Genomic DNA, 24,895 nt, shown 5'->3' on the forward strand with positions numbered 1-24,895 from the left:
TCATTTCCAATGCATTGCATTCCCATCTGCCGCTCGAGGGTACATCAGTTTTCACCCAAGACATGATGGTCAGGGCCTCAAGCGCATCTATCTGCATGTCAGGGACCCCGTCCCGCTGTGGGACCTGAACATGGTGCTGTCGTAGCTCATGGGACCACCGCCCCCCACCTTCGAGCCTCTGGCTTCCTGCTCTCTCCTTCTTCTGTCCTGGAAGGTTGTATTCCTGGTTGCAGTAACATCTGCCTGCCAGGTCTCTGAGATTAGAGCTCTCACCTCAGAACTGCCCTATACGGTCTTTTACAAAGACAAGGTCCTGTTGGGGCCACACTCAGCTTTCCTGCCCAAAGCGATCTCTCAGTTTTATACGAGCCAGGACATTTTTCTTACCTGTCTTTTTCCCAAAGCTGCATAAGTTGGAGGAGGAGCATAGGCTGCATTCCCTAAACATCAGTAGGGCGTTAGCCTTCTACATTGAAAGGACCAAGGCATTCCTTGAGTCAACACAGTTCGTCGCGGTGGCTGACAGGATAAAAGGTCGCCCATTGTCCGCTCAAAGAATTTCTTCTTGGATCACTGTTTGCATTTGCTACTGCTATGATCAGGCGAAGGTGCCACCCCTGACGATTGTAATGGTCCACTAGACCAAGGCGCAGGCCTCTGTGGCAGCTTTTCTGGCCAAAGTGCTTGTCCAAGATATCTGTAGGGCAGCCACCTGGTCTTCTGTCCATAAGCTCATATCCAACTATGTACTTACCCAACAGGCCCGGGATGATGCTAGCTTCAATAGGGCAGTACTACAAGCTGCTAAACTGTGAACTCCATGCCCACTTCTGAGTGTACTGCTTGTGAGTCACCTAGAATGGAATCGACATGAGCAAGCAGTCAAAGAAAAAACAGGTTTCAGAGTAGCAGCCGTGTTAGTCTGTATCCGCAAAAAGAAAAGGAGTACTTGTGGCACCTTAGAGACTAACAAATTTATTTGAGCATAAGCTTTCATGAGCTACAGCTCACTTCATCAGATGCATTCAGTGGAAAAGCAGTTACCTACCTTTTGTAACTGTTCTTTGAGATGCATTGCTCATGTCCATTCCATTACCTGCCCTCCCACACCTCTATTGCAGTCACTAGCAAGAAGGAACTGAGGGGATGTAGGGTCAGTGGCACCTAATATACCGACACGAGTGTGGCACTCAAGGGGGTGCCACACCCGACCCTGCAGATACTGGTAAGGCAAAAGGCTCTGACAACTGTGCACATGGGCGCGCACACACCTAGAATGGAATGGACATGAGCAACACATCTCAAAGAACAATAGTTACAAAAGGTAGGTAATTGTTTGGTTTTTTTACAGTAAGGAGGGCTGAAATGCGGTTTAAACCTAAAATTGTTTTCCTAAAAAAATAAACATTTGTGAAGCATGTTTTCATATTATACAGCGTGTAAGTTAGAGTTCCTTAAAATGTCATACTCAGGAAGGTTTTGAAGATGCTGTTTCACTGAAAAATATTATAAATGATATTTGGTCTCTGTAAGGTAAGAATTAGACAGTGATGTATGCTTTAGCAGCTATTAATAGATCAAATAAATATTAGACCATGCAGGAGATGCTACAGAGCAGTTCTGAATATTACATTTTTATGTATTATTATCGCATAATGCAATTCTGTTGTCAAATCAATATGACTGTTAAATATATTCAAAGTAATTATTGTATAATTACTGTATTGTATAATCTAAGCAAGAGAATTTGGGCTCAGGTACATGTCTTTTTTCCTATGGGAACTCATTTTGGGTCTCCTCAACACCTGCACAGTCCACAAAAAGGTAGCTGTTAAGATGAGTGGTTGAGAATCTATGAATGTATACCTAATTCAGCTTTGCAGTTGAACGTGGAGTTAACTATTCTGCTTCTGTGTTCTACCTCTTCTGCCAATTTGTTCCTGTAGATTTCTCTTGAACTTCTGCATATGTAAGGAATATAATTGATGATAAAAGTCAGCTAACTCAATAGGATATTTACAAAAATAGCACCCAGCGTTGCATTGGGAGCTCAGGCAGTGTTGTGTACCCTGGTCATACTAAATGCTTAAAGGTGGAGAAGGGAAGCAGAAAAATAGTATCATGCTGGCAATGGGAAGAGCAACTCAGACATTCAGTAGAGCAGAATAGCTAATAAGAGAGTGTTAGGCCTAGCTGGCTATACAATTTACATCTTGAGAGAAAGGGTGGGAATAGAAATATATTGATAAGCCTTCAGTGAGCCTTTGTTGGAATTGTATTTATTATTTGTATTACCATACTGCCTAGGAACCCTAGTCATGGATCAGGATTCTATTGAGCTAGATGCTGTACAAACACACAACAAAAATATGGCTCCTGCTCCAAAGAGCTTACAATGTAGGTAAATGAGACAATAGATAACATAAATAAGATAATATTAGTCAGCTTCATGGGCAGTGGTCTCAGCACACCCGCAGCCTAACCAATGTCAAGGTGTTTTGGTTTTGTTTTTTGGTAGGGATCTAGACAAAGGAGAGCATTTGAGGAGGTATTAGGAGGATGATAATGACATAGCTTTGCAGATGTTTATGGGGTGTTCCTCCCAAGCATGAGGGGCAGCATGGGAGAAGGAATGAGGGTACTTGTTTGTATATTTAACCAGTGGGCAAGGGAAGCTGGCATGGTCTGATTGGAGGCAAGTGTCATCAGCTCAGTAGCAAATGACAGATAAGTAGAGAGGGGACTGACCATCAAGGACTTTGAATATGAATATAAACAGTTCATGTTTGTGGTGATAAAAGAGGAGGCAATGGAGGGATAAAAAGAGAGAAGTGACATGGACAAAATGATGGGCTATGAGATTTATATTTGTGACAGCATCCTGTGAGGGGCAAATCTGCATTTATCAAGGCTAGAGAGAAGGATGTCGTAGGAATCGAGATGCTAGATGAGTGTTAGCTGTGTGGATAGATGGGAAAGACCATGTCTTTGAGATACTATGCAAAAAAAAAAATTGGCAAGATTTAAACATAGCCTGGATCTGAGGACCTAGAGAAGGGTTCAGGTTGAAGATGATGCACAGGTTATGGCCTTAGTGACAAGCAGGATGGTGATGTTGTCCACAGTGATGAAGAAAGAAGGTAACAGGGAGGGCTTGTGAGGGAACATTGGGAGCTCTGATTTAGCCATGTTGAGCTTGAGCTAACAGCTATACATCCATGAGGTAACACCAGAGAGACAGGCTAAGAACTTGGTTTGGATAAAAGGAGACCGTTCTGTCGCAGAGGAGTAGTTCTGAGAGTCATCAGCATAGAGATAGTAGTTGAAATTATGTTTGCATATGAGATAAGGTATAGAGGAGAAGAGAAGGGGACCAAGGACAGAGACCTGTGGGAACCTGCCACAGAAAGTTGGAGGGCAAAAGGAGGACACTGGAAGGAGTGATTAGAGAGATATGAGGAGAACCAGGGGAGAATATAGTGACAGAATCCAAGGGAGGTCGAGATCTCAAGAAGAGGAGCATGGTCCATGGTGGCACAGGCAGCTTGAGAAGTCAAGGAAGATGAGAAGGGAGTACTGGGTTTCTGCACGTTAGCTAGGAAGAGGTAATTCAAGACTTTGGCAAGAGCAGTTTCAATTGAGTGCAAGAAATGCAAACTGGATAAGAGTGGGTCTAGGATGATTTTTTTTTTTTTTTTGTATTTTGAGGGGGAAACTCTGTGGGAGAGTTTGGAGAGAAGAGTAAGGAAGGATATGAGCATGATTGCAAGGGAGATCAGGAGATGGGATGGCTGGGGTCACTGCAGCAATTGAAGAGTCTGTGGCAGGGTAGGAGTCAAGAGTTGTGGGGGGTAAGGGAGAAGGGAAGGCAAGCTGAAAGGAGAGGGAAAGTTATGAAATATTTTGTCAGTTTTCTGTAGGAAGAATTTGGTGAGATCCTGGTCAGAAAAAGAAATGGAGGCAGGAAGAGTGACTCATTCAAACTTTCCAATGGTGGCAAAAAGGCAGCTGAGATTGTGGGCATGGAATTCAAATGAGCTGGAGAAGTAGCGTTGTTCAAGCAAGAAAGAACTGAAGGAGAGAATAATTTGTAGTGGAGGAAGTCAGCCTGACCCCAGCATTTCTGCCAGTCTCTCTCTCCTCAGCACAAGAGTAGAAGTGGAGGAAGCAGATATTGTGGGTGAATCAGGGCTGGGGGGTTGGCAAAGCAAACCAACTAAATAGACCTTGGGGTGGGGAAGAGAGTCAGAAGAATCGGGTGGAGGATTATGTTGTTCTTTAGTGCTGTAAATAGACCTCTTCAGAGGGAGAAATTGAGTCTGGGTTTTTGATCTGCATTCACATAGTTCAAAGGCAATACCTTTGCCAGAAAGGCAAAGAACAGTAAATTTTCTGGGCCATCCAGAGTAGGTTGTGTGGCAAGTTTTACTCTTGCAAATTTAGCAACAGCAGCTTTTGCTATTGCAAGACCCAGTTTGATTTGATTTCAAAAGGGAGAGTAAGGTTTGTGCGCTATAACCCACTGCCAATTAGTTCAAACATAGTATCTTTGCCAGAAGTGACAGTATAATTTGCCAACCAAGTGGGTTTTATAGGCAAATAAACTACACTTTGATTATTAGCTGCTGCTGCAAAACATCATTTAATATGATTTTAGGAAGGAGCTGGCCTTTTTGTAATACTTTGTATTAGCCTTGTAAAGTGCAAATTTCACCACTGATTCCTGAGTGAGGCAGTTTAATTTGCAAACCACTTTGTGTCTTATCCGCTATTTTAAACATAATGGTATAAAAACAATATACAAATTATTTTAAAAAGAATTGGCTGCAGTACCTCAAACTACCCCATAGGAGCATTTGGGGGAGGAGGGGTTGCTTTAAAAAAAACCCTGAATCTACCTTAATCGGCAGACTAATGCATCGGGATTTGGGCCAAGTGAAAGTTAAAGTATATGCTGAGGAATATGAGTAATTTGGACATACACTTTCCAAAATTCTAGGAAAGGTATAACTATCCAGAGGTTTTGTTTTAGAAAAATGAAATGTTTCTGTAACTTGCGGAAAACCTGAGAAGCTTTCCTATGAAGGCAGTTCTCTCGTAAATGAGAGGGAGCAACGTTTAGAATTGATGTCCCACAGATACTAGATCCAAATACAAGTGAATGGCTCAAGACTACATGATTTCCTCCCCTATCAAGCTATTCTTGCCTGACCTGAAGGGAGACCATGCACAAAATGCATTCAGGGACATAGTCACAAGAAGCATTCAACAACATCAGGCAGCTCTAGTGGAGGACTAGTCTAGTGCCACTGGGTATTGATCAGTTCTAGATTTCAAACCAGATGAATGATTACCCTTTATATTTTTATGCATTAGAATTTTTACATGAACTTGAAGTAGATTATTATACAGTCAGAGTTCTAAATCATGATCTCAGACTGGTGGTAGCTGTGGCATTTTAATGTATGTTCAAGGAAGGTCAAAAGTAAACGTTTAAGACCAAGTAAGAGTCAGACAAATCAGAAACAGAAGAATAAAAATAAGAACTCTGGTATAATAGCTCAGTGCAGAAAAAAAATCTTTAGACAATCAAAGCCACAGCAATATTTCAGTGTAATTTACTTAACAACAACAACAAAAAACAACCAAAAAGACCACAACTTGAAAACTGGGGCAAACCATGTTTTCTTGTTTCCAGCTCAGGTAATTGAATTCTACCTAGTTAAAGACTGTTGGCAATTTTGATTGAATATATTTTTCTTCTAATGTGGTATTCTGCTGTTAAATCATTGCCATATTGCTGAGATGAACAAAGGATCCTATGTATCCGTCTCTTGTTTTTTTAACCACTTTGGGATGAATGTGTGATATTCTACGATTATCAGTAGCAGAGTACACAGGGGATGTTGTATTCAGAAATATGAATTCATTTCCTCTGTGGATAATCCTTGTCTGGACCTGCATAATTAAGAAAATTACTTCCCTGGGTTTCAGCCATACTTTCTACTGAACAAGTTTTCTGCTGCAAATCTAAGATCCCCAGTCAGTTTTCCATGTGCATAAAACTGTGGATTATTACTGATGAATAGAATCTTTACAGAAATCTAACAGGAAGGCTAAGATCGTTACCAGCTCCAGAACTTCTATAATAAATTCTGATCTGGCACTCAAAACAAATACAAGAAGCAGTTCAGTATGTATTATACTTAGGTTTTTTCTATGTTTACTTAAAAACTTCGTTCTTTTCTGGCTGACTGACATTTCCCTGTGGAAAAGCAGAGTGCAGAAAGAAGGGCAGCTAATTAAATCCCTCCAAACTTTTGTCTCTCTTTCTAACTCATCAGCAATTTCCTTTTTTAATTACGTTTGGGGAAAAAAATCAAATAGCCAGTTTCTAATGAAGGACTGTTCCTTACTAGTCAATTATGTCTCTTCCTTAAATTAGTTATAACACTAAGCAGATTCCATCACTTAGGAAAAATTATAATGTCTTTATATGTATATTGATAGATGCTCTCACCTTGAAAAATGTGTTCAGTTTTGGTCACCCCATCTCAAAACAATATAGCAAAAATAGGAGGTATCCAGTGAAGAACAATGAAAATTATTACAGGCAAACTTCTATTTCAGGAAAGATTGAAAAGACTGCAACTGTTCAGTTTAGAAAAGAGATGAATAAAAGCAGACATGATAGAGAGAGATGAAATATTTAATGATATAGAGAAAAACAGTTGAGCATTCCTATTTACCTTTTCTCATAAGAACACAAGAACAAGGGGTAACTAAAAAGCAGCAAATTGTATAACTTGGATTATAAGGTTTTTGGGGGGAATGCCATCTTTTTTTCTCCTATGTTGCCTAGCACTGCCTAGCACAATGGGATCCTTGTCTATGTAGGGTTCCTGGGTGCTGTGGTGGTGGTAATAATTATAACTAATAATAAATTTTAAAACTGATTGAAGAAAATATATGTACACACTATATAATTAGTGTGTAACTCACTACTGCAAGCTGAAATTGAAGCCAAGAGTTTAGTAGGATTAAAAATCAGAATTAGATGTTTATATGGATAATGAAAATGTCCACAGTTACATCAGATATAATTTTCAAAGGAATTCTGTGGTCTTATAAACCTTCAGGGAATAAATCAGCCACTAACTGATTGGGCTCGGGGCAGTTACTTTCTATCAGCTGTTTATGCCATAATTATCTGTTTCAGGATTCCTTATACCTTCCTCTGGAGCAATTGTTACCGGTTACAGATAGGATGTTAGACTAGCTGGAGAACTGTTGTGATCCAATATGGCAATTCCTGTCTTCTTGTTCCACTTCAGTTGTATGACATAATTGAAACCATTTCAGTTTTGGTTTTCTACTTCCAAACTGTACAGACAATGCACTTGGGGGGCAAAAATCCTGATTAACATGTTAACATTTGTTGTTTGTTTTGCAGTAACATCTAGAGACACATCTACAAAGCAAGAAAAAAAAACAGATCAAATCAAAATCACAGCAGTGAGTCTCAGAGTCTGTCTTGGGCTCACCCTATGGAGCTAAAATCAGCAGTGTAGATGGCTCTGCTCGAGCTGGAGCCCAGTCTCTGAAACTGGAAGGGGGTTTTAGCCCCATTCCACAAGCTCGAGTCAGTTGGCCTGGGCTCTGAGACTTGCTGCCAGGGATTTTTTCTTTTTTTTTTTTTGCATGTAAACATACCGTAGAAGACCAGATAAGGGTACGGGCTCCATTGCATTAGGTACCATACATGCGTGCACACAACAAAGATTTAAGTGCTTGCACTCTACACAGTCCAGTCTAATATCTAATACACCCTTTTTACACATGACATAAATGATGTTACTTCTAATATGTATAGAAATAAGTAGTATATTGAAAAAGAAGAATTTTTTTTTTTCTGTGGAAAAAAGTGCATGTAGGAGTTTGGGGGCTGGATTGGTCCAACAGACACTGCCTCTACTGGGGAAGGTACAGAACCACAACACTACATGGGAGCTCCAAGAGGCACTGTGCCTCAGGAGAGATGCTGCTGCCTCCAGAACTGTGACACATAGGTGCCTCCATGGTACTATTAAGAGGGAAAATCTTGTGTTTCCTGTGTGACCAACCAACTGCTCTAGCCTACAGGGAAGGAGAAGGGTGGGGCAGGGTCAACACCTCAATCACCTCTTCTTGACCCTTTTTGGGGTTTCTGGCTCTGCTAGTAATGCTAGGTTTACACAGCCCTGGGGCTTGGCACTTACATGCAGCCTTCCTACCCTCCCTCCTTGCACACCTGTGAGGGGAAAGAACAATTTAGTCCTGTGCTACTTTTAATGTACATAAATTATTTTAAGAGTAATCTGGAAGGATACTAATAGGAGTTTTTCCAGGCAGAGTGGACTTTTAAAGACTCCCATACCAGTTTGTGAAACCCAGATCAGACTGGTATTAGGTACCTGCATATGCAGTGCTTAGTAGTAATTTTAATTGCTTTAAAAAGTGATCCTTGTATTTATAAGCAGGAGATTCTCGCATAGGAGTAAAGTGCTTATTTTACCTTTCTGTTCGGCACTGGTGCGACCACTGCTGGAATACTATGCCAGTTCCAATGCCCACAATTCAAGAAGAATGCCGATAAATCAGAGAGAGGGCTCAGTGAAGAGCCACAAGAATGATTAAAGGATTAGAAAACATGGCTTATGATGATACTCAAGGAGCTTAATCTATTTAGCTTTACAAAGAGAAGCTTAAGAAGTAATTTATTGAGGAGTGGGGCTCAGGCTTCAGACCTCAGCCCCAGAAAGTCTAAGCGAGCCCTGGCAACCCCATTCAAAGGGGGTCGGGACCCACTTCTAGCAAAGAAAGGTGTATGTAACACAATCCAGTGGCTGAACATTGAAGCCAGACCTATTCAGACTGGAAATAAAGCATAAAGTTTTATCAGTGAGAATAATTAACTATTAGAACAGCTTAACCAAATATTGTGGTGAATTCCCCATCACTGACAATTTTTAAATCATGATGGGAGATTTTTTTTAAATAATGTGCTCCAGTTCAAACAGGAATTACTTGGGGAAAATTCTGTTCAGGTGTTAGATCGGTGGTGGCCAGCTTGTGGCCCGCGGGCTGCATGTGACTCATCAGGGTAATCTGATTGTGGGCCACAAGACATTTTACTGACGTTGACCATCCGCAGGCATGGCCCCCCGCAGCTCCCAGTGGCGGGCAGAGAAGTGTAGGCAGAGAAGTTTCTGTTTTTTTTATTGGATATTTTACTAAGTGTTTTTGTGGTGGTGCCTAGAAGTCTGCTTTTCTAGAAAATAAGACTTTTTAAATTTTGCTTGGAGTGCTCGTACAGGCACTCCCATAAAGACATATAGTAATGTTTCTTAAGTGGTTCTCAGGATGTAAAAAAAGAGAGAAAAATCACACTTGGTTGTGGATTCTAAGAGTGCTCAAAATCCAAACAGTGGCTGTACTTGAGTGATAACCTTGCCCAAATTCTACTTTACTTTCAAATGCTATGAGGCAGGAAATTTTCACTTCTTATTTATTTTTAATGAATTGTTTACAGGAGGAATTCAGCATATACTAATGCCACAGTTGAAAGTGTTGCATGGTGCATTAAATATAATGTGCTTTCTTTTCACCTGCATGCACTTTTGTGTCATGTCCATATTGCATTAATTTGCAGAGCAGGGACTTTGAGGCTCACTAAGTCCATGGCTCTGGGCCCCCTGACTTTGAGAATATCAATACTAACTGTAACTGTCTTTAAAAATAGCCAAAAAAAGTATGTGTCTAGCCCTTTTTACTGTGGAGATCGCCTTGGAGATGTAAACTGATTTTTAGAACTGAATCATAGAAGTGTAGGTCTGGAAGGGACCTCATAGGTCATCTAGTCCAGTCCCCTGCACTCATGGCAGGACTATGTAATAACTAGACCATTCTTGACAAGTGTTTGTCCACCCTGTTCTTAAAAACCTCCAATGATGGAGATTCTGCAACCTCCCTAGGCAATTTATTCCAGTGCTTAACTACCCTAACAGTTAGGAAGTTTTTCCTAATGTCCGACCTAACCCTCACTTACTGCAATTTAAGCCCATTGCTTCTTGTCCTATCCTCAGAGGTTAACAAGAACAATTATTCAGCATCCTCCTTGTAACAACCTTTTGAAAACTGCTATCATGCCCTTCCCGCCCTAGTCTTTCCTTCTCCAGACTAAACAAATCCAATTTTTTCAATCTTCCCTCATAGGTCATGTTTTCTAGACCTTTAATCATTTTTATTGCTCTCCTCTGGACTTTCTCCGGTTTGTTTACATCAGCGGTTCTCAGACTGTGGGTCAGGACCGCAAAGTGGGTCCCGACCCCCTTTGAATGGGGTCACCAGTGCTCACTTAGACTTTCTGGGGCTGAGGTCTGAAGCCCTAGCCCCACTCCTCAGGGCCGAAGTCAAAGCCCAAAGGCTTCAGCCCTGGGCGGCAGGGCTCAGGTTGCGGGCACCCTGGCTAGGGGCTGAAGCCCTTCAGCTTCAGCTTTGGCCCCTCTTCCCAGAGCGGTGGGGCACAGACTTTGCCCCCCACTTCCAGGCCAATGGGGCTTGGGTGGGCTCAGGCTTCGGTCCCCCTTCCTGGGGTTGTAAAGTAATTTTTTTTGTCAGAAGGGAGTCATGGTGCAATGAAGTTTGAGAACCCCTTGTCTACATCTTTCCTGAAATGTGATGCTCAATAATCCTGCTGAGGCCTTATCAGTGCATAGTAGAGTGGAAGAATCACTTCTTTTGTCTTGCTTACAACACTCCTGCTCATACATCCCAGAATGATGTTTGCTTTTTTTTTTTGCAACAGTGTTACACTGTTGACTCATATTTAGCTTGTGATTAACTGTGACCCCCAGATCCCTTTCTGCAGTACTCCTTCCTATGTAGTCATATCCCATTTTATATGTCTGCAACTGATTGCTCCCTCCTAAGTGGAGTATTTTGTATTTGTTCTTTATGAATTTCATCCTGTTTGCCTCAGACCATTTCTCCACTTTGTCCAGATCATTCTGAATTTTAATCCTATCCTCCATAGCACTTGCAACCCCTCCCAGCTTGGTATCATCCACAAATTTTATAGGCATACTTTCTGTGCCATTATCTAAATCATTAATGAAGATATTGAACAGAACCCGATCCAGGACCAACCCGTGCAAGATCTCACTTAATATTCCCTTCCAGTTTAACTTTGAACCACTGATGACGACACTCTGGGAATGGTTTTCCAACCCTATAGAACTTCATCTAGGTTGTAGTTCCCTAGTTTGTTTCTGAGATGGTCATGCGAGATAGTATCAAAAGCCTGACTAACATCACAATAGACCACATCTACTGCTTCTCCTCTATCCACAAGGTTTGTTACCCTGTCAAAGAAAGCTGTTAGATTAGCTTGATGCAATTTGTTCTTGACAAATCCATGCTGACTGTTACTTATCACCTTATTATCTTCTAGGTGTTTGCAAATTGATTGCTTGATTATTTGCTCCATTATTTTTCCGGATACTGAAGTTAAACTGTCTGGTCTGTAATTTCCTAGATTGTCCCTATTCCCCTTTTTATAGATTGACACTTATATTTGCCCTCTTCCAGTCCTCTGGAATCTCTCCTGTCTTCGATGAGTTTTTGAAGATAATCGCTAATGGCTCAGATATCTCCTCAATCAGCTCCTTAAGTATTCTAGGATGTATTTCATCAGGCCCTGCCAACTTGAAGATCTCTGACTTGTCTAATTTTTAATTTGTTCTGTCCCTATTTTAGCCTCAGATCCTGTCTCATTTTCACTGGCATTCACTATGTTTGATGTCTGATCGGAAGTAACCTTTTTGGTGAAAACTGAAACAACCATTTCCACATTTTCTGTTGTTGTCTTTTCCCCCTCACTGAGTAATGAGCCTACCCTATCCTTGGGCTTCCTCTTGTTTCTAATGTATTTGTAGAATGTTTTTTTGGTACCCTTTATACCTCTAGTAGTTTAAACTTATTTTGAGCCTAGACCTTTCTAATTTTGTCCCTGAATGTGTATGGTGTTGGTATATATTCATCCTTTGTAATTTGACCTACTTTCCACTTTTTGTGAGACTCTTTCTTGAGTTTCAGATAATTAAAGATCTGTTGGTTAATTCAGGGTGGTCTCTTGCCATACTTCCTATATTTCCTATGCAGTGAGATAGTTTTTCTCTTGTGTCCTTAATAATGTCTCTTTAAAAACCTGCCAACTCTCTTGAACTGTTTTTTCCCTTAGACTTGCTTCTCATGGAATCTTACCTACCAACTCCCTGAGTTTGCTCAAGTCTGCCTTCTTGAAATCCATAGTCTTTATTCTGCTGTTTGCCTTCTATCATTCTGTAGAATTGTGATTGTTTTGTGATTGATTGTTTTCTTAAAGAGTCTCTTTTCACTCTCACACAGCTGCCAGGGCTGATCAGTGGGACCCATGAAATACATGCCTTTTGGTCCCTCAAATTCTTAGAGGGACTCCAGATCAGTTTGATGACATGGGAACAAGAGAGTAAGGTACTACCTGGGCTGCTGGTAACTGCGCTCCCTCTCTTCTGGCACATCTGCTGAGCAAGAGGTGGGGCTTCTGGTCCCATTTAGGGGAAACTCAATAACATGAGGGGGCATGATCTAGGAGACTAAGCCAGAACTTAGAGTGGGAGAATCCTTTATTCTAATAGTGTGTCTAACACTAATTAGTGGAGATAATAATGCTCATCTCTTGGGCTGCAGAATGTTAGGATTCGTTTGTCAATGTCTTTAGAGCACTGTGGGTCACATATTCAAACATGCTCAGCTTTCACTGGGACTCAGTATGTTAGGTGCTGAGCAGTTTTGAAAATCTGACCATAACTAAATGTTAAGCATTATTTGAAAGAGAGAGGAAGATGGGGAGAAGCCCAAAGAGACAGTGGGATAGAAGAGAGAGCAAAGAAGCCAGAGAGATGAAAATAAGGAGAGCAAAGGTAACGGAGACAAAAGAATGGGAAACTGTGTGAAATGGGAGAAAGCTAAGGGGTGGAAAGCAAAGAGGGGTCAATAGAAAAATGAGAGAGGGAATGAGATGCTACTTTTCAAAGAAAGAAGAGCTAGCGAATAAAAACAGTGCACAGACATGAGAAAGAATAGAAAATGAATAGGGCGATGGATCAAATGGATCATTTATGGACAATGAGAACTAAAGGGGATAAATACGAGGAAGATTAGAATAAGCAAGAAGATGCACACAACACATTAGTGAATTTAGTTTATTTATGATCCACTATTTTATTGTGCTTCTTCTGCAGATATCCTATATCTAAGTTAGGGGGGGAATGAAAAGTATAGCTATTTTATTTACCTGACTATGGCTGAATACTCTGCATTCTATAGTTAAACTGTTTGAGGGAAACACCCTCAACAAAACCAAAGAAGATAACTTTAAATTAACTTGAATATGCACACAATTCTTCAGTGAATGAACTCTTCAGCTCCTAAACTTCTGGTTTATATGGAGGGGAAAAATGATGGGTTTTTTTTTAAATTGCGACTCTCTATAGCGTTAAGTCTGAGGTGACAGACTCCTTTTTCCTGCAGCAAAGGAGACTGTGGTAGCCTGAAGACTATCTTCCCCTGTGCTTTTATTCGCAAAAAGAAAAGGAGTACTTGTGGCACCTTAGAGACTAAACAATTTATTTGAGCATAAGCTTTCGTGAGCTACAGCTCACTTCATCAGAAGCTCACGAAAGCTTATCCTCAAATAAATTGGTTAGTCTCTAAGGTGCCACAAGTACTCCTTTTCTTTTTGCGAATACAGACTAACATGGTTGTTTACTCTGAAACCTGTGCTTTTATTATCTAACAACTTGAATAGATTGTTTCGTTAAATTTTCAGTGACTTCCTGCAAACAATGGAGGTGTCAGAACTTCTCAAAAAAGTTAGCAAGCATCTTTTCTAGTGAATGTTGTTAGACAACCGAAATATAGGGGTCACTACCAGACCCTGATAATTTTATTATATAATAAGACATTATTGAGGATGGTCCAAGATTTACCTTATGGGCCTTCCCTTGATCCTTATTGTATTGCCTTGTATCCCAGTGGACAAGACTTCGTTAAATTTGGAGGGTGGAAGTGGAAGTAATTGTTTCACAGGCCCAGCCTTAAAATGTGAGAAGGCTGGTTCTGCATAAATAATTCTTACAGCATGCACTGTACGTTATATACCTTATTTCTATTCATTTGAAACACTGAATAGATTAATTTTATAAAAGCCTAATGATAAAGCAGCCATGGTCACAGAAGAGCCTTTTTCTTGATGTGTGGTTCGTGTTTGATCCTGGAAGTTGCTATGTTCCTCATGGAAGTTGAGCATCGTTAAATTTAATTAAAAACTGCGAAAGTGCAGGCTCAAGCCCTTAGTCAAAAAAGAAGCACTTCTGGTTTCTAAAAGACATACTGTACCTATGTTGCAAAAATTGGGGGTTGGGAAGGCATGCCCTTTTTATAACATTACATTTTATTAAGCAGGGACACTAAATCATCATGTCAAAATGTTATCCTTTAATTTCATTGTCATTTTCATTAGAAATTCTAACTAGGCTCTGGTGGTGTTCAAGAAGAAGGAACATGGCATTTGTAAATACCATGCACTAAGATGCAAAGGACAGTATTTTTCTGATATGCAGAGTTTGACACGTGAAAACAAATGTCTTCAGTAAACTGGCATTTGTCAAATTTAACACCCAAAAAAGAAAAAAAAACCTGTTAAAATAGGTTATTGGGTAGAATCCTAAAGCATGAGTCTAGGAGCATTAGAATGCACAGTGCTCGTAGCAGTGTGCTCCCTACTGCAAGTTTCCTGGGAGTGTTTCTTTTTGAACTGACACAGCAAAGTCTCCAGTTCTGAAACAGATGTTCTTCCAGCAGCTCTGAAGTAACCTTACTTGCTGGATACAATGTCATATCAAGGGGTTAGTGGTCCACCTCAGCGTTCTAAGAGGACTCACTGCTAATGAAATCAAATGCTTAGAGAAGCATGAGATGCAGGGCTTTAGCTAGTATTTTGCCTCAACTAGGGTGGTCAGTTAATTTCCACAGTACAGCACAAGGTTGCTTTTCACCTTTGCAACTTTTTTCAAAACAAAATATTGGTAAAATCCTCTAATTTCCCTCTAATCACGAACTGGCTTGAAGACTGGAATGATTTGTTTGTTTGAAGAATGTTGACGTTAGAGTGGGAGTCGGAGGGACTGCAAACAGTGGGTATTGTTGTGATTATATTTGCGTCTCTGAAGCTGCTTCATTTGCTGGGACTGATTGATTTTTCAGAAGGTAAAGTGGTCAATCACTGTTTGTGTTGTTTGTAGTATCTAGTCTGCTTAAAAGCTGTCTACGTAAAACAGACTGCTAGTCTGGTATAAAACCTGTAACGTGAAAATGCTTGAAAAAGTGAGAATAACCTGTGGACTATGAAATCTTGTTTTTGTTTCTGTTTCCTTTATCTGATATTTTAAAACAGAAGTAGAATCTAACATAGGGTTTATTATATAGTGTATTACATTTTACAGCCTGTCTGCATTGAAGTATGTTGGAAAGGTTGAAAACACATGTATTCTAACCTTTGAAAGCTGCTCACTAGTATCAAAACTTAATACATCGAGATTTATCATAGTTTGTTTCATAAAACTGAGTGCTCCTCTGCTTTGATATATGTTCTAAAAATAATTATTCTGGGGTGTGTGTGTGTGTGTGTAACCTGTTTGTTTGATTAGACTGTCTGTTCCCTATGTATATAGGGCCATAACATGCCATCTGTTTATAAACAGAACGTCCTATTAATTTCAATACCAGGTTCTGTTTAAAACTCAGTGGCACAATGCAGACCTTTGGTACAGATACTAAGCATTGTTTCATGATACTGAATATGTTAACTTCACATTGCTAATTAAATTTAGTTCTAAAAATCAAATTATACTGTCATCTACTCTAATTCCTGTCTGAATGCTGTAGTAAACAAAAACAATTTACAGCCTAAGGCTTGATTTTGTTGCTGTGCAAATACCAGATATTCACTGTAACTTCGGCACTTTCTGGTCACAGTCAGATATCTAAGAAGAACACACTAATTTTCTGAAGCATACTTTTTTTTCTTCATAGTGGGAAAAGACTGATGGAGATTTGAAAAATCACCCCATAAAACTGTTCAATGTACTGATGAAATGTGAAATATTTAACCTAGCACTTTTACAGTTACTGAACTATTTAAATAAATCATCCTTAAAACTGCATGTGAGAATTTACAACATCTGGCAACAGCAAAACTTGCTACTAAATACTTTTTATGGAAGTGTGAAATTCTTTTTCAAAGTTCTAAACTACAGGTTAATCTGTCCCTCCTAATACTCACATTTCTTTCTTTTAAACTCTGGGCTGTGTAGATTTGCACATAAACATTCAGTGTTTTTAAACTTTCATCTTGCTTCATTGCATGACAACTCCAGCTTTATAATTGATGACAATAAAGTATTTATAGAAAAAGGATAAAATACAGAATTCATGAGCAATTCTGAGTTTGTCCCTTTCCTTAATTCTTCACAAAATCATATTGTGATTAAGTTTTGAGACAATCTTCTATATGTTACAGCAAATGCAGTAAATCCCCCTAAAAAAATCTGCTAGTAACAAACCAACCCTGTAAGAAATAAATAGTGCAGTGTGATATACAATAGGAAGCATAACTATTCAGGGTTAGGACTATAATTATGTAATTAACTCCAACCAATAGTGTCATGATATTTCCTCACATAATATAATAATTGTATTTAAAATCCCCCAGCAACGTGGAACTGACAGATCTGTACAGTAGAAAAACAATAACATTATAAAACACAGCAAAAACATTATAAATATTACTAGTTTGAAGAGCAGCAGTAGTTAGCAGGATTTCTTACTCCATCGTGGCCTGTTTCGTGCTCTTTCACTTATCACTTACTCCAGCAAAACTTCCCCTAAAGTTAATAGGAATTTTGCCTGTGTAAGAAATTAATAAGGAGTGCTTTGCAGGACATCTATAACTTAATGGCATTCACTGCAGCTTTGTCATTGACTTCAGTGGGACAAGGATCAGGTCCTAATAGCCAAATCCATTGGACAAAAGATAAGAAGGATTGTGTGTTTAGATCAAAATGGAAGATAAAGGACTACCCCCCAGATCCTGCAACCAGGAGGCAGGGCATGAGGCACCTGCACAAGCAGGCCAGTGCAGCAACCCTGTATTTGTTTATATTTATCGGCTTTCCTATGGCATTCATCAATGTAAGATATAAGCATCCCACCTACACTAATGAATTTGTCTTGACAACACTACTGGAAAATAGGGAAGCATTTTTATTTCTATTTTACAGTTGTGGAACTTGAAACACAGAACCTCAGCGGGTGTAAATTGTCATAACTCCACTGAACTCAATGAAATTATGACAGTGATGCATGAGAGTTTATACCAGCTGATGGTCTGCCCCGGAGAGACGTGGCTATGCTCACTCAGGAAGTCTGTGCCAGGGGTGGGATCAGAAATCAGATTTCCTGAGTCTCAGCCCAGTGGTTTACCCACAAAATTATCCTTCCTTTCTGTTTGAGATCAGTGAATTTGCACAGTTCCTGGAACAGTCAATCATACACTTACCAATTCCCCAAGCTTACTCTCTCTCCTCTCCCCCGTCTGCATGTAGCTGAAAAGGTCTTTGCTGTCCCTTTACCTGCCTCACTGCTTCTTAATCTATCCACACTGTGGAACTTGCATAATGACAGGTTTCAGAGTAGCAGCCTTGTTAGTCTGTATTCGCAAAAAGAAAAGGAGTACTTGTGGCACCTTAGAGACTAACAAATTTAATTGAGTATAAGCATAAATTTGTTAGTCTCTAAGGTGCCACAAGTACTCCTTTTCTTTTTACTGTGGAACTCTAGCACTTTATTGATTATTTAATTACTACCATTTATAATAAGATAAAAAGGCCCTTACCTACTATTCCAGGCACATTGGACATTATTTAAAGTAACTGTCCAACAAAAACAAAGCCACAGCATACCCCTGAAAATACTCCACCAAAAAGTAACGTGAGACTGGCCATATGGGTCAGACCAATGGTCCATCTAGGCCAGTATCTTGTCTTCTGACCATGGCCAATGCCAGATGTTTCAGAAGGAATAAACAGAGCAAGGCAATTATCAAGTGATCCATCCCACGTTATCCAGTCCCAGCTTCTAGCCGTCACAGGGTTAGAGACAGCCAGACCTTGTGACTGTACCCCTGACCATCTTTGCTAATAGTCATTGATGTACAATGAACTCCATGAACTTATCTATTTTTTATCTTATCTATAACCTAGTTATACTTTTGCCTTTCACAACATCCCCTGACAGCGAGTTACACAGGTTGACTGAGAGTTGTGTGAAGAAGTACTTCCTTACGTTTTTGTTCTTCTTTGAGTGCTTGCTCAGTTTGGAGCCCCCCGTTCACAGTAGTCTACAAAGACAAGGTCCAGCTGCGGGTCCATCCGACTTTTCTGTCTAAGGTGGTGTCGCACTTCCATGTCAACCAGAATATTTTTCCTCCCTGTGTTCTGTCCAAAGCCTCGCTCCACCAACAAGGAGAGGCGGCTGCACACTCTGGATGTCAGGCGTGCCCTGGGGTTCTACCTTCTGCAGATTGACGCAGCTCTTTATCACAATAGCTGACAGCATGAAGGGCCTTCCGATGTCCTCTCAAAGAATTTCGAATTGGATCACCACTTGCATGGTGATGGACTTGTTATGAGCTGGCCCATGGTGGAATGACTGATCATAAAAGTTTTCCATATTATTAGTCACTTCTAGTCTGTGACTTCTTAATTTATCTAGTGTGTCATTGACACCGTTCTCCATAGTAGTCTTTGGGATATGTGATGTTAAAGAGGACATGGACACTGCTCAGCATGTGGATTATGTAGGGGCTTGTATGCCTGAATTGGTCATGTACAGATCTATAAATAAATGTCAAGGTTTGTAAATCAGTTGAATCAGTTCCATACGAGAACCATAACAGATTTAAAAAATCCATTATATCATCCTATTATCCAACATACTCCTTTAGTACATTATAAGCGTGTAGGTGGGTTTGGCTCTTCCTCACTGTCAGTCTCTGAGGGATGCCATGCCCCTTTGCTGGCACACTTCTGAAACCACAGTCTAAGTAACGGGGGAACTTAGTGGTCTCTGGCTCCAACCTTTAGGCACGGTGGGCCACTGAACTATTTGTGGCTCTAAGCCCTCATCCAGGGTGGGGCACCACACGGCCTAAGACTTTAACCCTTAGGCAGGCTAGCTGCGAGTGGTCTGGGGGGTGGGCAGGCTCTCAATCAGGGCACGGCACCCAGCAAACAGTCTAGGGGGGCCAGCAGGGGTTAACACCAACCCAGTCTGTCATCTTGGTTCTGGTGGACCACAGACACCCACAGGCCTCTTCCCCTAAGGAGGAGGAGTACTGCCACCCAAGGGGTAGGGTGACACAGGCCCATGACTCCACTGCATCCCAGCCCACGGACCTAACAGTGGCAGAGTGGTCTGCCACTGGATCAGCAGGGAATGCCACTGCAATACGCTGACTGTGTTTTGGATGCCCCTTCAGCCACACTCCAGTCTGCTATCCCTGGGCTCCTTCCTCCCCTCCCCTCCAGGTGTACCTGAACCCCGGGGTCATCCTCCGTCTCCCCAGGGTATGCTGCCAGTGGCAATCCCAGCAACTCCTCAGCGTTTGGCAGGTCCGGCAGTCCTAGTACCGGGGAGGTGTCCTCGGGGCAGCAGAAGTCTTCCGTGGGTTCCGGCTCCAGCAGCGGTAGCTTTGTTATGCTACCGTAATTACTGTGTGTGTGTGTGAGTGTATACATGTATTTTTAATTATTATAGTTCTCAGTAAGTCACTTACAGTATATAAAAATCTTTATCTATAATTACTCCATTGGTGGTGGTTTCGCAAAACAAACAAACAAACCATAATTGCTGAATAAGAATCTGGTACCTTCTTATAATTGCAATCCATTCAAAAGATATTAAAATTTTATTTGGTTGTAAAAGGGTTGTTAGCATGTGTGTATTTGTCTGTTTTTGAATAAGTATATAAACAAACATATCATGCATATTTGCAGCAGATAGCTGCACATGTTGTGTATGTATATTTTATTTTCAACCTTGCTTTATTCACTTTAAGAACAAATAAATGATATCAAATAAATAATGGTGCATATGAAATGGTTTTAAAACATTAGAAGTAAAGAACTTAATAGGAATAATTTAAGCCTAGCTGAAAATCTGACAGTTCAGTTAATTTTTTTGTGGAGCTCCTAGAGGTAATGTGGCTGTTTCCTATATGGTTATCTTGCATGGGGATCAGGAATAAAGATAGTCTAGTTTGTGCCATGATAATATTGTTAGTTTTTTAACGTGTTACTAGCTTAACCATCAGTGTAAGCCAGGGAGGAACCCCATCCTGACAATCAGGGAACTCATGACAGAAGCTCAGAGAATTGTTTATATAATTCCCATGAGCTGGGTTGTCTAGGATTATATGAAATCGCACACCTTTGGGAATGGAGCAGCTGGAGAATGTGGTATTCCATGGTCACTAAAGAGACCCCTTTCAGCTGATTGGGAACAGTTTACACAGCTGTGGGAACAGGACACTGGAATTTGCAAGGGATAGGAACCACAGGTTCATTAAGGCTGGATATGAGCCTTACAATTTCTAAAGTCTGAATTAACAGAAACTTGGAAAATCCTGCCAGTATGTTTTAACTAAAACCTATGTATTGTACATTTGTATATGTCTGTAGGTTGATTGCTGTTTCAGTGAATTCCTGAGTTTTCAACTGTTCAACATGTAGCCATGTCACCTTGAGCTGTGATCTCACCAGGTTTCATGAGTTACACAACATTGGGCAGGGTAGGCCAGTACTTGGATGTGGGTCATAGAAAGTGTTTTTGTGTATCATTAGTCAGGATTCTTCCCTCTGAATCAGTAGTGAAAAGAGGGGGTTGGCATGATGTTAGATGTTTTATTGGAGACATTATCTTTAGGATGAAATGTAGAACCCAGCTACAGATGGTCACTTAAAGTCCTGTAGCACTTATAAGAGTAGGGTTAACCCTAGAATCCTAAGCAAATTCAATTGTAGATAGTAACATTCAGCTTCCCTAAATTCCCTATGTAGTTTCCACTGGATATAGTTAGAGCCCTGAGCGGATACAAAAATCTGCCAGAATCAACCCACGATCCAACCAGTGATCCGCTAGCCATCTTTTATGTGTATCCACATCCACAGCAGCGAGCCATGTCACAAGGACTAGCAAAGGGGGAGGGAGAGGAGATGAGTGAGCGGGGACAGGGTCTTGTAGGGAAGAGGTGGTGCGGGGCGGGGTCTCAAGGAGGAGGGGTAGCGCAGGGGTTGGGGGGAAAGGGGTGGCACATCGTGTGTTGCTCCTGGGGGCTCGCAAGCAATGGCAACGGTAGTGTGTGTTGCACCACAGTGGGAGAAGAGGTGAGGCAACAGGGCCCCACCCCCTCTAATTCCCGCGTCGGGAGCAGACTCTGCTGCCCAGAAGCCGGCAGGCCAGGAGTACAGCCATTGCTGCATGGTGGGGACGCTGGTGCTGCCCGAGAGGCCCAAGCTGCTGGACAGGAACCAGCTCAGCGACCAGGTGCTGGACAGCTGACTCTGGCCTGCTGCCCAGCTCCAGCCACTGGCTGACAGCCCCGAGCATATGTGCCCACCAGGCCAGACACTGGAGGCCAGGTGCCACAGGTGAGTAGATCCATCTGTGGGTGTATTGGCATCCAATCCACTATCTGCAAAAATTGTCCATGGATAGGAAGCGGATATCCACAGGGCTCTAGATAAGGTGGGCCTTATTCTCCTCTCAAGCCTTGTCTACGCGAAAGGGAAAAATTGATCTAAGCTATGCAATTTGAGTTATGTGAATAGCATAACTCAAATCAACGTAGCTTAGATCTACTTACCGCGGGGTCCACACTATGTGACATCGACAGGAGTCGCTCTCCCGTCAACTCCCCTTACTCTTCTCGATCAGGTGGAGTACAGGAATTGACAGGAGAGTGATCAGCGGTCGATTTAGTGGGTCTTCACTAGATCCGCTAAATGGACCGCTGATGCATCAATTGCCGCAGCATTGACCCTCTGGTAAGTGTAGACAAGCCCTCAGTTTCACAAGTATAAATTAGGAATAACTCCATTTAGCAGGAGGAAGAATAACCAAAATGGTCCAGTATTTGGGGTGGGAGCCTGGGACTTGAGAGACCTGGGTTTGATTCCCTTCCAGCATGCAAGTCTCTGTTTGTCTCAGTCATTCATATGTGCAATGGGAATGATAATATTTCTCTACTTCCGAGGGGTGTTGTAAGGATAAACACATTATATTTGAGGTGCTCAGATAATGGGGCTTATATAAATACCTAAGATAAATGGAGTTCCATTTAAACTTTCATGGAAATCAGGAGATTACCAGCTCAAGCATTTCATCTGATCTCAACAGGGGGAGAGATGTATCTTCTGTAGCCAGGACCTGCTTTGAGCATTACAGATAAACAAATAAATATATACACACTTTAAATTGCACCCAGAAGTAAATTGGCATTTGGGATAACATACTGTCAGCTGTTCTTCTAACAGTGCTTCAACCATCCATATAACGAGTATGTTATAATACCAAAGTCTTGTATCTTGTGCTATGTGTGTTAGATGTAGTGACCAATAAAAAAACAAAAGCTGATACTCATGAAGTTTACTGTGTAAAACTTATTAGTCTGCATATCTTTCATGGTTGGTGTATCATGAACTATGCCTGCTACCATTATCACCCTCTGAGGGTTTTTAATTTTTACCTGCAGTATTTCTGCTGCTGCAGAGAAAATGTGTGTGGCCTTATTTTAGGTTGTTACAAAAAGCTGCTGTGAAGTAAATCATATACTAATAGTTTTGTTGTTTCTGTAACCTAACCTTCATTTTCCATTGTACCTCCTCCAGCCATAGATGCCCTCTATTTAACCATTGCATTAAGCCTTCATTAGACTTTGATCTGTGCACTACTTTCTTCATTGCATGGTTGCTATGAGCAATCTGCCTATTATTCCTAATTTTTTTAAAATAACATCATTAGTGGAACAGAGCATTCTCTTCTTTCTTAACAATGTGTTTAGCACAGATGTTGCAAATGCAAATACCAGTTCACAAGCAATCTGTATTCCCTTTTTAAACACTTCAAAGCATAGGCCCTAATCATGTAAACCCTTTTGAATGTGAGTAGTCGTACTGATTTCAGTGAGTCTGTCATAGAGATAAAGTTATTCATGTACTGTACATGTTTGTAGAACCTGGGCATTAATTTCCGTGAAAAACACAACCCTTTTAAACATTCCTGTAACTTGACTTGTTAATTATACTTTGCCCTTCTGCAGGTACAAGTTGGAGAAGGAGCTCTTTTTGTGTTGCAAACATGCACAGGTTCTGCTCTCAATTTGACCCTGTATTATATGGACAAGTTCACCATTGCCATGCTCCTCCTTCAGTGTTTCATTGCTTGCTCAGTATTTAAGAATACCGAAAAGCCATTAAAAAGTAAACATTTGCCATTTCTTTCCAAGTTACAATAAATATTTCCCTTAAGAATAGGGAAAGCTAGTGATATCCCAGATGTTGGCAAATGTTGACTTTATAATGTAACCACTATAAAAATGTTTCTTGTTGTTGAACTGATAGACTGCAAGGCCAAAAGGAACCCTTGTGACCATCTAGTCTGGCCTTCTGTATAACACAAGCCATAGATCTTTCCCAACATTTTTCCTAGAACATATCTTTTAGAAAAAGATCCAATCTTGATTTAAAAGTTGTCAGTGATGGAGAATCCACCACACGCTTGGTAAGTTGTTCCAATGATTAATTATGTTCATGGTTAAAAGTGTATGCCTTATTTCCAGTCTGAATTTGTGGAGTTTCAACTTCCAGGCATTGGTTGTGTTATATCTTTCTCTGCCAGATTGAAGAGCCCATTACCAAATATTTGTTTTCCATGTACATATTTATAACTGCGGTGGAAGGCACAAAGGGAGCAATCCAATAGCTTGTTATACTCTTGAATTGATTGGAACTGTAGGATTGGGGCTTTGGCATCAAAGCTAACCTTGTTTCTTTCATCGTTTGGTATGCCTTAGCTCTTTTCATGGCTATGGTGTGTTTTCTTGGGTGTTTTTTTTCTTGTTTGTGTGGAGTTCTTTTTTGCTAACATACAAACCTAATTTACATATACGCAGACTAAGAACAATTTTTCAAATGGTAGTGCAATGGGTGAACTTGCATACATTTGCAAAATATGTATATTTTAGACACGCTATATGATTCTAACATTTTGAAAAAATATCACTACTTTTCCTTTAATTTTGTAAATAACATTTTCAAAAAATAATTCCAAAAGAAAATATTGTATACAGTAAGTTGATTACCTATGTACACTTGTGTGTGTCCTTTGAATAATAATTATCTGACTTAAGTTGCAGCAGAAGTTTTTTGTTCCCAGCCTTTCCTCCTTTTCTTGGGCAACCTTTCATCCTCCTTACTAAAGACATTAAATGGAGCGCAGTCAATTAATTCACAGTAATCATTTTGGGATTTGGGTTCCACCCTGATTCTCACATATTGTACGATGATAGAATTTCAACTTCTCAGATGAGTAAAATCAATGAGCAACACTGTACAAGAGCAAAGCTAATTTCTTTAGAGGTTGTACGTGTCGACCATTTTAATCCCTTAGCAGGATATTGTGTACAAGACGGCAGTAT

At 40.6% G+C, this 24,895-nt stretch overlaps 1 protein-coding gene across 8 annotated transcripts in view; it reads left to right on the forward strand.

The window, feature by feature from the left end:
• The window catches only part of KCNIP4 (potassium voltage-gated channel interacting protein 4), an 864,390-nt gene that overhangs the window by 644,025 nt on the left and 195,470 nt on the right, over window positions 1-24,895 (forward strand). For 2 of the 8 annotated variants that reach the window (XM_048848723.2, XM_048848720.2), the window contains exon 1: window positions 14,995-15,348. The exons of 5 other annotated variants lie outside the window; for them this stretch is intronic. In XM_048848723.2, the coding sequence (XP_048704680.1) occupies window positions 15,237-15,348 (112 nt within the window). In that variant the 5' untranslated portion in view covers window positions 14,995-15,236. One more of the 8 variants, XM_075128004.1, reaches the window with a different exon arrangement.

This window comes from Caretta caretta, chromosome 4 (genome assembly GCF_965140235.1).
Source record: "Caretta caretta isolate rCarCar2 chromosome 4, rCarCar1.hap1, whole genome shotgun sequence".
Classification (NCBI taxonomy): domain Eukaryota; kingdom Metazoa; phylum Chordata; order Testudines; family Cheloniidae; genus Caretta; species Caretta caretta.